The following is a 14937-nucleotide window of genomic DNA, read 5'->3' on the forward strand; positions in this document are numbered from 1 at the left end:
AAACTTTTCTAAGATCTTCCCCAGGACAGAAGTCAGGCTGAAATAAACGAGTATGAATTCAACGAGCCATAAAAACTATGAAGGGGCTTTGACAATTGGCTCACATGGAAAGATTAAGAACACAAACTATGCATAACTTGGCTGAACACCACCATGAAGAGCAAGAGGACATGGTACTAGATTACTGTACGAAGAGTATAAAATGTCAAAGAACAGAAATCACTGGGGGGAAAGGGGGTGTAGAAAGAGCATAATTATGGGACCGCAGAACAGAGCAGAGGAAGGGAGAGCGTAGGCTGCATGTCAGGGAAATTTTCCAAATAAACTGTATTAAGCCACAGAGGAGTCATGCTGGGGAAGCAATGGGACCCAGTCGCTTAAGCTTTCATGAGCAAAGCTCACTTCATCAGATGCATCTGATGAGCTCTTACAAAAGGTTACGCATCTCTGATTCAGTTAGTTTACAAGATGCATCTCTACCACACCTTCTCCCTGACTTCAGGCTAACGCAGCTAACTACCTCTTTCCCAAATCACTTGTTTCTTTTACAGCTAAGCTGGATGCAGCGCTGGAGAAAAAAAATCCTATATTTGCACGAGCAAAATGTGAACCGAGTGCCTAAAAATGTGTGTGTCACCTCTAACTTTTATGAATCTATAAAATTGGGTCACGCAGCAATTCTAACATCTCCAGGAAGGAGACAAGCATATCCTAAACTTTCTAACTGCAGAAAGACAATGTCCCAGCTGCTGTTTGTAGAAAAAAGGATGCAGGCAGGAATCTATACTACAGTGGCTCATCGCTACCAGCACAAGAGAGAGACAGGATTATTTTTAGTCTTGCTTCCCACAAATATACACCGTTTAAAAGTCTGATATTTGTACATACCTTCAGAAGTATTGTTCAGTTAACTGAAATATGCAACTGGGTCAACCTACCTGGTACAAGCAGGCTGCTGTTCCAAGGAAAAATGCAATGACATAACTGACATCTTCCCCCTCGTTCTGGAAGAAAAACAATCCAGTGTCTTAGCAACTGCATAGTTCACACACAAAAAAATTAAACATAATCCAATATGCAAATTTAAAGTGACCTCCTGTATTAGAAGCAAACTGAAGAAATTAGAAGGCATTGCTTATTTATTTCTCAAGTTAAATAAGATCCACAAAATGAAACCTACAAGGTCCAGAACATTCTAATGTTATTTTTCTTGCTAACCTTTCTATTTAGCACAGCAGACAACTAAATCGCCAGTATTTTTGATGTGCCAAACAGAGACTCTTCTGTAGCTCTGGCCATCTTTATCTCCTTTGAAAATCCCAGCTTTTATACTAGGAACTATAACCAATATCAACTTTGTAGAACTGCATCTTCAAACTTCTCAAAAGGTAATGGAAAATACAAAGTGTCCACTAGAGTGTGCCAAAATCATACCTAGAAAACAATATAGTCAAGCTTGTATTTGTGGAAGATAAAACAAAGCAAGAGTAGAAAAAGATTATGTGTAAACAGCAATATTAGGAGAAGGTTGAGGTCTCGAAGTGGAAGATACATTTAAAATGACAGATCTTCCCACTTTGAGGGTTTCTTCCCCAAACGCTCATCTCTCTCAATTATTCAAACATGTTTTAATAGTTTCTAGAAAGCTGAGCAAAATAAATGTCAGCCAGAATATTGCAGACTGCATTTTTCAGGTTTTTCAAACAAGCATCTGTCATAAATCAGAAACACTCCCAGACAAATGAGGCAGTCAGCAAACAACTTTTTCTGGAAGGAGAAGCCTATTTCCAAAAGGAGCTGGTCCACTCGGAACTACAGCTCCTCTGCTGACAACGTATTCTGTCTGCAGTTCTTGCATCTGTAGCCTTGGCTAAGAAAAAGTCTATAGTTCAACATACAAAACCTATCTACAAGGACAAAACACTTCAACAAAATATAAAAACCCTCAGCTAGCATTCAGTGAAGTGGACCTATAGTTTACCATATAGTTTTGCCAACTCCAAAATGAATCACTTATTTTTAATGTGTTTTAAATTCAGAAGGAAGCTTTTGCATTAAAGTTTCTTTTTTTCAGAAGTTAAACTTCCACATAACACATTAATGACTCTTGCCTCATCTTTCAGGGATTTATTCCATGTTAAAGTACTCTTCATTTCTTATATTGAGGATTTACCCAAAATAAAGCATGGTCACTACATTTCACCATGAATTGCCATCTGCCCCTCCAACACTGGCACATGCTTCCACATCTCTGATCTTTTGCAAACAAAGATAAGAACTAAAAATATTATTATACAAGTGGTGAAATTTTCTATTTAACATTACTCGCCTAATGCTATATATTTTACATTCATATTTATATACCCAGTGAATTCAGGAGATTGCTTACATGCATGTGAAATACAATTCGTGAATCAACAGGCATTAATTCTCTAGAAATGCCATGTTAAATTTCATACATCTTTCTTTCTTTTTCTTTGCATTTTTTCATTTTAATTTCTTATAACAACAATGACCTTTTCACATGGTATTTTCATTACCTCCCCCAATGCATTCATTAGTCTTCAGGAAATGCCCTAGGTCTTAATTGTCAGTGTTTAAACTAATATGCAAATGAGCATACAAAATATAACTAGGATGTATATAGTACATTAAAAGAGGTAAGGCAACTTGGTGCATTAAACTGTATTAAAGTGCATTAAATACTGATAACGCTGCAATTTTGAAGAAACTCTCATCAAAATTTTAGATGCCAGAACTTATTATACTGAGTAGATCGATGCAGGGCAAAACTCTAGGATCCCCCTCTAACTCCTTTGGCAAACCACCGCCGGATCATCCTTTTCCACCTGGACAATCACCATTGCGGACCCTCGGTATAACATTAACCGGGGCAAACCTTCGGCTAGGATATGCTGCCAGGGCACCATAACCGTTGAACAAACTGTAACAATCCACTCCAAAGGAAGACCTATCATTTTCATGACAAAATCCTCCATTTAGTAACTACTATCAGTGGGAACAAAGCTTAAGGGAGAAAGAGAAAAACCATCTTATTCACTGTAAGATCATGGATTGCAAGATCAAACAAAAGCATCTTTTATGGGGAAACCCACTGAGGGACAACACTGTTAATAAACAAATGTTAGGTACATTACTTCTCTCTTTATTCTGGAGGGAACGAACATTCTGGTTATAAAAATCCTTCAAAACATCCCTCCTCTATGGACCCCTGCAGACAACGAGCTAGATTTTCAAAACTTTGCTGCTCAAGCGTTATGCATAGTTCCATGAAACTGTGTTTTTTTTCTTAAAGTGCAAAGTCATGGCAGGAATTTAGAGAACAGCACTCCATCACCGCATATTCACTACTGCAGGCCTACCTAAGGAAGTCTGCCACTCATATTCAAATTCCCTTAGGCGCCTTTGAAAAATCTCACTCAATAATGGCTATAAAAACATGCCGACTGGGTCTGAAATTAATAGGAATATTCATATGAATAAGGTGAAACAGAATTTGGCTCATAAACAATTTATATGGTGTTATTTTGATTGACATTTTTGTATAAACTTGACAGGTTTGATATTTCAAATTACTTTTCGTTGGAGTTATAAATGTTGTACAGTACCTGCAGAAGGCTTTCTATGGCATGAAAGCCTCGAATTAAATTCAAAGCCCCGCATAACAGGCTAAGTATAAATGAGACAATCCCTGGCAAAGTCAAGGGTTCCAGTCGCTGATGAGGAGCTTCAAGGCACATGTAAAAAAACAACCCAAAAATACAATAGTAAGCATTTTGAAATTGGTAAAAGCATTTCCCTCAAAATTTTAGAAAAGTATTAATCCAGTGTTTCAATATCTTCTTCCTGCTCAAAACACATGCAATTGAATTTTGCAAGCGAAAAACATGTACATTTTAAATTCTAAAAAGAACACCGCACAAAGCATTTTTTAAGACATCAATGCAAGGTTTTGACAAAATGTACTCTGCTTCAATTAAATGCAAAACTAATGTTCTTCTCTGTCATTTTTAAAAGAAATTTAACTTGATACATCCTGTTTATTCAGCATACTACTGAAGGCTGCTCAAACATGCCAGTAAATCAATAGCAAATAATGCACTTGCTGGTAAAATTCGTCCACAATTAGCAACCATCTAATAAGTCACGTACTTAAGAGCTCCTCTCACAACCTCCACTTTTCTTTAACACTAATGCATTAGTTAAAGCTATCAGAACTGATTTAGTTTGTTTGCTGAACAGAAGGCTGCAAAGCAAAGCCATTACTTGCCCCTACAACAAAGCACACAGGCCTGTAAATGTTACCACCGATAGAAATAAATACATTCTGGAACCATGCAAGCAGTATGCATATTGCAGCTCAATATGAAATTTGGAAGTGTCCCCTGGCACAAGTTAAACCTGAAAACACATTACTTTCCACATGTACACTCATTTGTGCTCATCAGGGGCCACAGTTACACGAATGATTGTAACACATAGTAGATGTGTGCTTCAGTCATCACTATGCTCTTCCACAATTAAGAATGGAAGCCAAATATGAAAAACCCAAGACAAAATTCATAATGGTCTAGGCAACACTGGGTGACAACAGGATTACTGAACCGTATTTAAATCATTCTGTCTAAATCAGTGAAGTGTAAAGGTGAAAACAATGAAGTTAATGAACTGTAACATTAATATAGAGGGGGTGTCAATCTTGATTGTTTGCACTGAACAGATGCAGCAGAAAGACTCTCTAAACAGTTCATAAAGTTAAAGAAACCACAAAGAACCTACAAAAACTACTTTTCCTTGTTAAATATATAACACTGTTTGTATGCTTCTGTGGTCTAATTTTAGTATGCTCAAGTTTTATGTTTTAGTGTAACTAATTTGTAAAGGAGTCAGGGCTTAATTGAATCAGGTAGAAGCTACTTGAAACAAAAACTACATCCTGAAGCTTAACTTTCATAACTTACTCCTACTCTAACCACAAGATATATTATGGACAGTACTGACAACAAACATTTAAGGTTGGGTGCCAATTTCTATTCAAACTTCTCTTCCTTCAGTTACTCAGTTTTTAAACCAGTTCTTTTTTATGGGGACCAGAAATTTTATATGCTACATATAAATCAAGTCACACAATTGGGTTAAATGTATGCATTACTAATGACTTTTGAGAGTAAAAAGGGAAGGGATGTGAAAAATTCTCAAATATTCCAATGAGGGACTCTGCATTGGAAGAGCACAAAAATGGGGGTAAACAATAAACAGATGGTCAGACCTGATGATCCGTTTGGGTCCCTTCTGACCCAAAGCACTATGAAACTATGAAGTCAGTACAAACTACCTAGTCTGTGCTTAAGCATCAGACCTTTTTTAACCTCTCTCTCTCTCTTACGTAAAAGGACTAGTTTGTCTAGCTAACAACCAACCCAAATCTAGTTATGGAGACCCAACACCATTATTAGTCACTAAGGTCTGGAAGGCTCAAACAGTTGCATATTCTATCACCAAAGCAGCTAAGTGCCAAACAGCAAATACATGAATTAAAAAAAAAATCTGGAAGGGCAGTTACAGGTGGCAGGACAGCTTTACCATAGCTGCAAGATTAAGCTTCCTATGGAAATTATTAACTCCCCAAATCTAATTAGAGATGATTGTCCTGGACCAATGCCAAAGGGTAAAGAACATACAAGTTTAGATATCAAACATTTTTAAGTTTCCTATAAGGAACTATTTCACATTTTTAAAATATTTTCCTGCCCTGCTACATTATGGCCATTCTCATTTTTCAAACGCTTTTCTAACTTGTATATTGATGCTGTATTAGAGCTGAAGTATACAGCAGTTAACTTAATTGGGGGCTTGAAGTGGCTCCCAGAAAGTTATCTTGGCTATGTACTACTTATGAGGCATTTTTATTAATTTTTTTTTACAAGGGTAGGTCTAAGCTGTTGTGACAGATGTGACTGCAGCTCAGGTGGAAATAATAGGGCTAGCCTTCAATTAGCTAACAAAGGCACAGCTGTGGCAGTGCAGGATTCTGCATAGCTAGCTATACAACTACTGACCTGGGTTCCCAGGCAAGTTCTCATCTTGTGCTGCAGCTACACAGTTAGCAATACTGAGCAAACTGGTTTAAAGCAAGAAAACCAAAAGTACAGCTCCAACTAGAGTGCAGACATGTCTTTTTACATAAGCTATTTTTATTAACTTATACAGTGAATATCTCCCTAAATACCAGAGATCTGAGAGACTGCATTGCTTCCCAGGGCATTCATTTTAAAATTAGGCAAAGAAAAACTGTACTCCCTAAAGTAATTTAAGACCTATAATTTACCCACAGCAAGCCCTATGGTTGAAAGGGAGAGCAGAAGCAGGGAAAGACACTGGGCAAGGACAGTTGTATCCTAAGAAGTGATATTTCAGGACTGAGAAAAATCTAGGAAGTCTCTGAAAACTGAGCAGTATCAACCAGGTAGTGAAGACTTCTTCAGCTCTTCAACTCACTTCAGGCTTGCACTGGAGGAAGTGGCTGGTTTGGGAGACTCTAAAACAATGGGCAGCTATGCACATGCCCAATGCCTGCTCCAACATGTGCTAATTAGCACGCAAAGCAAACTCAATTAAATGAGTCTGCTGAAACATACTCATTAGCAAGCTCCAGCAGCCTCAACATCTTGTGTATTCAGCATCCCCACACTTCAAAATGGCAGTGGGGACACTTGAACTAAAAAACTCTTTGCACGAGCTTTAGTTAAAGCACCCCCTCCGTGAATACATAAGATGCTGCAGGCGCTTTAATTAGAGCACCTCCTAAGAGCCGCTCTAATTAAAAGCACCCGCACCCCAGAGCAGGTGTAAAGATGCCCAATAGTTCCAATAATAAGGAAAAACAAAACAAAAATATTCCTTAAAATTTAAAATAATATCATCACTGAGCATCTCCTATTGTAATATAATGAGTGAACACCTTGCGCTATCTAAAATCTTTTGATGGATGATTGATTTATAATAATTCTGCCTACCTACATCACAAAGATTTGGTATTTTTGTAACCACAGATTGTTCCCATCTCTAGCTTCCACTTGTGACACTACCACCTCTTCCAGAGACGGGATTACAGCAGGCTGTTGAGTAAATCACAAAGGATTAACTTGTAAGAAACAAAAGGTAGAAGTGTCAAAAGTGATAAAAGAATGACACCGGAGAATTATTAAAAAAAGAATAGAACATGTCAACAAGTACTGGTTCTCAGTACAATGTTTTCCACATTTCTCCATTAGTCAACAATAATATTAAGAATACGCTCTGGATGAGTTAGCAAAGGTACGTGGCATTTCTTAAAAGGTTTCATGCACTTAAATTATTTAAACATTATTATATATTCCCCTTTTGGCTCTTGCAGAACTTAGTTCTTTTTTCTTTGCCAGCACCAACATGTTGTAATCATTATTATTATAAATGATTTGTATTATGATAGCATACAGAGCCATCAGAATCCAAGCTCCATTAAGGCACATGCTGTACAAAGACTTAGCAATCTCCTCTTTTTAAATAAAAAGCATTTTTTTTTATATCTGTAGAGAGAAAATTCTTAGTAAACAGAGGCCAAAGTGTTTTTGCTAATCATTAAAAATGAATATCTAGCACAAGAAGGAATTAAAGGGTCCCTATTAAAAAGGTACACAATTTACCTTACCCATTAAACTTTACAATATTTTAATGAAAGCTTGCATGTGTGTCAGTTTTCCACTCTAATCCTGTAAAGTGACCCACGTGGGTACCAAAATCTACCTGGACAGACCAGCATAAGAGACAGACGCATTTAAAAAGAGGAACATTTAGTATTTAAATGCTCATCATTTATTCTATTTATTTTTTGCTTCATTGAACTTGAAGATTGAAACTAGACTGGTCTATTTCACTTCCTCTAGACAAATTTCATTTGTACAATCCATGCATTAGCACCAGGCTGTTGTGTTTTTCTTTTCAATTCTTCTGTTCTAATAGGAAATAGCTGAATTGCTTCAGAGAGCTCTTTTCATATCACAAGTCAAGAATCATATGCCCATCCCCAGTAAGTCATTATCCAGCTCTATGTAATTTATTCCTTGTGCGAAATTAACAAGTTGAAAAGTAAAAAAAACCCCACATGTGCTAATATATTATTACTGATGTGATGTACATAGCAAACACTGTGTCAAGTGTATGTAATAGTAAGGTAATTACACTGAATTTGAATGTGAAGGACCTCTAAGTAATGCTCCTCCCACTGATTCCAGTAGTCATCATGACATTACACCCATAATGATACAATACGTTAATGATGTCCTCAGCTCCCATTATAAAAGAAATCATTAGCTGATCTTATAAGTCTTTAAAAATAGGAAAAAGAAAAAGAAAAGAAGATCTATTTAAATGTTTATCTGTGTATTTTCATTAAGAAACCGGTGTCTATTGATAACTGCCCTTGATTAACAAAAAACACATTCCTCTCTGCAAGCTGCAGGGGAAGAATGAATAGTTATAACAGAAGTCACAGCTTCTAGAGAAAGAGGCAGGTTCCTATGACACGGCAGTCCTTTATACAAACCCAGCAGCTAAGAAAGTATGAGGTTTGGCATAATTTCCTATATCATTTCACTTGGAAAAAAGAAAAGTAAGTGCATTGCCATACTCTAGGTTCATTCAAGGATAGTTGTAATTAAGCTATGAAACTCACCAGCAGGTATCTTACCGGTACCCTTAAATTCTACAGCAGATAAATGCACAAATCCATTAGCTGAACCTAATTCAGACAGAGAAATTTGACAAGGTGGTCTCAGCTTGATTTCCATCTGCATGTCAGCAAGATTTATCTTTGTTGATAGAGACCGCGTGTTGTTATATCTCTGCTTGGTCCTTTGGATAACATTATCTGTGTAAAATTAAAAGAATACATCTCTATAGACATTTTTAATTAAATAAATTCAAGACCATGCAGCTTTATGGGCAATAGATTTCTTATGCACCTATTTAAATTCATTATTTGAAATTCTTACATTTATCTTGGAACATTCTAATACTATTTCTATTTTATGACTAATATATCACAGGCTAATTAATTCTGCCACACAAAAAATTACACTCTAGAAGTCTAATTACTTAACAACTGTGAATAAACTAATGGCTTTTCACTGTGTGAAACTGAACGCAGTCCTTATACAATGGATTTATTGCACTTGTTTTAGCTTTCCTTTCAACTTGGAAAACATTCTTACAAAAGCAGAGGAGTTCACACTTTGTCACGGATGAACTTGCTTAATTCTAAAAAGTGCCCTAAATTGCAAATTCTTATCTTCTGACCTCACAACAAATGTGTCAATGCAATAAAAGTACCCCCAAACTTCCTGGAAAACACGGAGAGGGATAGGGAAAATACAGGTTCAAGAGCTTCTGCATAAGAAAGATAGTAACAGTTATAACACAGGGCAAGTTTTAAAACAACTGATCAAGCACTGGAAAAGTTAAAGAAATGTAATATATACCATTTTTCTTCTAAAACAACTATAACTTTCAAGATCTAAAAGTATTTTATTAGACTACACGAAACAGGTTTCCTTTGTCTCTAAAAGACGGCAGGATTTTTAAAAACCACTGCAGAGGCTAACCAATTCTACAAGGGGTATTGGTATTCTCAATTGAATGTGGCATTATTTGTACTTGAAGCTTGAATTAGAGAAGATGCGATGCATAGCTGCATTATAGAAGTCTCTTTTCCCCACACTGGATAAACAACTATAACAGTGAAAGATTGCAGTCTTTTACTTTGTAAACTTATGAAGACCAATATCTTGGTAAGATAAATATTTTGATAAGGGTATAAAGTAAAACATGTCATAATATATTACCAACTAGCAGGATAAGCTCCTCTGGATTCATTCACAGAAAACCTATCAAACGTAATAGAAAGACTCTCAATGAACTTTACATAAGGCTCTAAATGCCTCATTCAACTCCCACTGAAGTCAAATTTTTCAACTGTATTCAATGTATGTTTCCAGGCCCTGATATCACATTCAAATATAACAATCTCAGCTGAATGGTCTTTGTCCAAGTTGTACATTCCTGAATATAGTCAGTAAACTTTGATCATGATGGGAAGAGTTACTGTAAAACAGAAGTCTTATCCTTACCAAACTCTATGAAACAGTATGGTCGGATGGCAGTATTTGTCCTCAGCATATCGTAGGTGGTGATGAACTCCTTCTGAAGCTCATCCAGGAAGCAGAAAGCCAGGACACTGGGGTAATTTTCAGTGCACAACATCATGTAGCTCACTTCTAGAGAGCTAATAAAACTAAAAAAGTTTAAAAGAGTAGTTTTAGCATTTCAAAATTAAATCCAGGTAACGCTCAGTTTCACCAGACTGGTTCCATATGCCATAACAGAGCAGTAAAAAAAAAACTGCCACGGGGTAATGAAAACATTAATATTTATTGACAAAGTCAAAGATTGTTTTATGGAAGAAAACAATTTACTTTTGGGTAATGTCGGTCTTTTAAACAGTATTGCACCAGCAAACAAGAAACAAGGCTAAACATACATAAGCGCACCAAGCGTGGCAACTGAACAACGTGCACAAGAATGGGGAAATGAAATAAAGCCCTTAGGGAGGGCAAAACACATGGTTATCCCCTGGGAAAGTTTCATTTATTCTGAAGGCAAAACGTGCCATCTGGTACATTCTACAGGCTCAAGAAACTGCTGTAAAAAAATTCCTTTATAATAAGCAAGGGAACAAAACTCCTCCCTAGCAAGGATGATTTATCAGTGCCCATGAATAGGAATAAAGATGACCAGAAACTAGAAAATCCCCACTCCTTCCAAAGTGGAATCTGAAATATTTCTATACCAGTGGTTCTCAACCAGGGTGCTGTGAAACCTCTCAGGAGTACTGAGCTGCTGCCACAGCCATGTGATAGTGCTCCACATGCCTCGTGCACGGACAAACCCAGAAGGGCTGCAGCATGCACCTATTCTCCTGACCCTTAAGGTTTTCTGATAAGCCTGAAGCAGGCAGGAGAGCCAGCTTGTGCTGCAGGTTTTCCCAGTCCAGTCCCCATCCCCCTGCCATACTCTTCCAGGAAAAAGAGGTGCACAGGAGGTTCCACCCACCCAATGCCGATTTTGGGGAGATGCCATGCTGGATTGGATCGGGGGACAGGATTCAGGTTGTTTCACTCTCCCACACCACCATACCGCCTCAACTGCCTCCCCCACTGCCACCCTACACCCCCTGTACTGCTTTTCCTGCTGCAGTGTGTGTGGGTGTGTTGAATTTAAGACAGCCCTTCAAGAAATATAGAATCTATACATAGAAACTTATAATACATTTATAAATTTTCCTTGCATCAAATCCAAGTATTGGGGATCATCTTAAAATTTGAGTTATCTTCAATTTGGGTAAATATGGTATTTAAAAAAAAAGTAGTAAGCTAATACAGATCTAAATGTCAAAGAAGTCTTACTTATAAGCAGGGATCCTGGTTTCCTCTGACAAAAAAAAAATCCCAAATTTTCAAATGTAAAAAAATAACCCCAAATCCACATTTCTGCATGATTAAAATGAAACTGTTCATATATAGATATCTTTATATCTATATATAGTGGTGTTTAATATTAATCATAGAAATATGTTGATTTGGGGTAACTTATTTTAATCCAAAAGTAGGGGATTTTTTTTTTTTTTTAAATCAGAGAAAACCAGGATCCCTGCTTAAAAGTAATATACACAGCACCCCTTTGATTATGTTGCATGCAGTTTTTGCAAATGTCTTGTAAACTTACCAGCTGCCAAAGAAACTTCAGACTCAGTTTCAGTATTAATAGGGCAAGGACAAACATACACTTGGAGCGATTTCAAAATAGAAAGAAGAGGGAGCTGCTACTTTAGACCATCTAGCAGCTGTTACCATTCGCATTTTAACTCTTGTTTTATCCGGGGTTAAAGTTGGGGTGATTCAGGCATGCAAAACAGAGTAACAGCTGGTAGGCACTCCTGAGTAGCAGCTTCCTTTCCCCTTAAGCTTGTCCAAGTATGTTTGTCCATGCCAAGAGTTGTAACAACATTGAAGCCACAGTACTATATTTTCTGGATAATTAGTTAAAGCAACAATCTACCCATTAGCATCTTAGAGGAAATACTGACTTTACATTCACATTTACACACACAGAATCTACATTTGGTCTGCCTTCACAAGAAAGATTTGGGTTTCACTGTGTTCATTTTTCTTACAAAATTAAAAATATTACCAACTGCTAGGTGTGCACTGATAGAGACTTTTTGGGCCAATGGCCAACTTTTAATAGCCAATATGCAGCACTGCAGAGTGGAGAGTGGCAACCAGCTGGTAAGTCTGTTGTGGGGGAAAAGGGGGAAGGAAGGTGGCAGATCAAGGCCCCTGTGGTGAGGGTGGGAGTGGGGCTGGGGCAGGCACTGCCCAGCCAGGGAGTCGGGGGGGGAAACTGGACAGAGCCGCAACCTGTTCGGGAGGTGCAGGGTGGGAGCCGGCTCCCACCGCTGTGCTTACCTTGGGAGGGCACAGTGCGGCGGGCATGTCCCTCCCAGATCCGGGCACGGGGCAATGCCTAGCTCTTCCCAGCCACAATCAGCCAGAAGCTGGCTGCTGATGCTTTAAATTTTCCTCATATCAGTTCTGATTCAATATGTATCAGTACACCTATACCAACTGCATGCATGAGTGTTTTGGGAGTAGTGTCCTCTGAAACTAGTGCTAAGCATCCTAAAAAAGTACTTCTAGAAATAAAAAGAAATAACTTGTCTTAAATATTTTTCCGGAATATTAAAACAAAAACAAAAAAAACATTTAAAAAAAAATTTACTGAAAAATGTTGCAGGGTGGGGCAGATGAGAGAAAGAGAGGGTTCACGTAATTTAATAATCCACCTGTTGCACTGGAAACCAACAGCACAGCAAAGAGTGATAAAAAACCCACAAGGAAAACTGGGATATAGGTTGTAGCTGTGTTGGTCTAAAACAGGGGTGGGCAATTATTTTGGGTGGAGGGCCACTTACTGAGTTTTGGCAAGCTGTCCAGGGCTGCATGGGTAGCCCCACCCCTTGACAGGTGCCCTGCCCCCTGGTCACCATCTTGGGACCAGAAGTCCTGCCCCCTAGTCCCCCAACCTTTGCCACCAGAAGTACTCTTTTCAGCAAGGGGGGAGGGGGGGGTGCCATCTTGGAACCAGAGAAATACCAAATTATATTCTTAAACACAGAACATCTACAACATTCATTAATTTGATTTCAAAAAATATTTTTGTTGTCCTGATTTACATGCGTTTGTGTAGCGTACATAGAAGTGATTATATAATAGTTAAAAATGAAGTCTACATTTGTATATTGTGGGGGGGTGTAGAAATGTAGAGTGTGGGTGGGTATAGGCTTTGTGGGGGGAAGGGGGCTGGAGAGGGTTGTGGCATGTGTGGAGGGGTAGGAAGAGTAGCTGAGGTGTGCGAGAGGGTGCGCATGTACGGCAGTGCAAAGGGGGTGTGGGTACATATGTATGGTGGGGTGCATGCGTGGGACTTGCGTACACTCTCCCTCACTGCCCAGAACCCCTGCCGGTGACAGAAACCACATGGGAAGAAGCACCACAGCAGATGGGAAAGTGGGGAAATGGTGGTGGCAGGCAGGAGTGAGCAGGCAGCAGACAGGCATGAGCTCAGCGACAGCTGGGTAGGAGTGCAAGGCCCACGCCAGTGCCCCGGGGCAAGGGCTGATTGGGGCCCAGAGCGGGGTGGTAGGAGTGTGGGATCCAGGCTGGCAGGGGCTCTATGGAGCCAGGCTGGCTTCCCCCTCTCCCTGCTGGCGCAGCCCAGCCTGGTTCCATAGAGCCCCTGCCAGCCCAGGCCCCATGCTCCTACAGGCTCGCTTTGGGCCCCTGCTGGCCCTGGCCCTGGGGCACCAGCACAGGCCCTGCACTCCCACTCAGCTATTGCTGTGCTCATGCCCACCCACTCATCTGCACATTGGGGTGTGCATTTTAAACAGGGAAGATGCTTCCTTCACTGGAAAAGCAGCAAGCCTGGAGCATGCCATGCAGCTGCCAAGATGGCAGAGTCCTTGTCAACTCTCCCAGAGCCACAGCCACTAGCTGAACACAGAACCCAGTGCCTGAAGCAGCAAGTGAGCTGGTGGCAGTATCTTGATGGGGGCTTGTAATGTGGAAACACTTTATTTTCAGGAACTTACATAAAGAACTACTTACTGTAAAGAACTAACAGTCTTGCTACTGCTCTTGCAAGGGTCTGGAGTCTAACCTTGTGTGACACTGAGCAAGTCCTCCTGGAAACACAGCATCTAGAAAGCCTGGCATCCCAGGAGAGTCTGGGTAAGGCAGCTGGCACCAAAAACTGCCTGGTGCCACATTTTCTGGATGCTGCATTCCCAAGACAGCTTACTTAATGTCACAGAATCAGCCACGAGTGTGTAAAAATCCTTTTTGTACGTTCTGCCTTTAATCAATTTAAGAATACTGTCTTATCTCGCATACACCTGCCCCTGAAAATAAGACTCATACCTTGTTTTTTTAATCACCACTATACTGTAACTCTTAACTTGCTACAACAAATACCCCTAGGAAGCACTGCAAGGATAATGAGAGAAAAACCTTACTTTATGTTATACTGCCCCGTTTTCAGCGTACATCTGTCGGGAAGCTGAGCAAGTTTCCTTGAGAGCGCTTTAAAATATTTCCTACACTCCTGCACACCTGTACTCTGTTCACAATCTGTAGAGGCAGAGAGTGGGAGTCCATCCCTCACACGGACCACGGAGGCAGATAAGATCATAGACATTGCCAGCTGATTTAATGGAAACCTAAGAACAAAAAAAAAAAAAAAAAAAAAAAAAAAAAAAAA

General features: G+C 39.2%; 1 protein-coding gene across 1 annotated transcript in view; it reads right to left on the minus strand.

Annotated features, from left to right (window-relative positions):
* Nucleotides 1–14937, minus strand: part of SEC22A (SEC22 homolog A, vesicle trafficking protein) — a 37489-nt gene that overhangs the window by 7542 nt on the left and 15010 nt on the right. Inside the window, exons 3-7 of the mRNA XM_019522577.1 lie at nt 14693–14896; nt 10188–10351; nt 8735–8929; nt 3630–3748; nt 939–1004 (exon numbers count right to left, since the gene is read on the minus strand). Coding sequence (XP_019378122.1) covers nt 939–1004; nt 3630–3748; nt 8735–8929; nt 10188–10351; nt 14693–14874 — 726 coding nt within the window. The 5' untranslated portion in view covers nt 14875–14896. The remainder of the gene's footprint in view (nt 1–938; nt 1005–3629; nt 3749–8734; nt 8930–10187; nt 10352–14692; nt 14897–14937) is intronic.

Source organism: Gavialis gangeticus, unplaced genomic scaffold (assembly GCF_001723915.1).
Source record: "Gavialis gangeticus isolate Ggan-Ray unplaced genomic scaffold, GavGan_comp1, whole genome shotgun sequence".
NCBI classification, from domain to species: domain Eukaryota; kingdom Metazoa; phylum Chordata; order Crocodylia; family Gavialidae; genus Gavialis; species Gavialis gangeticus.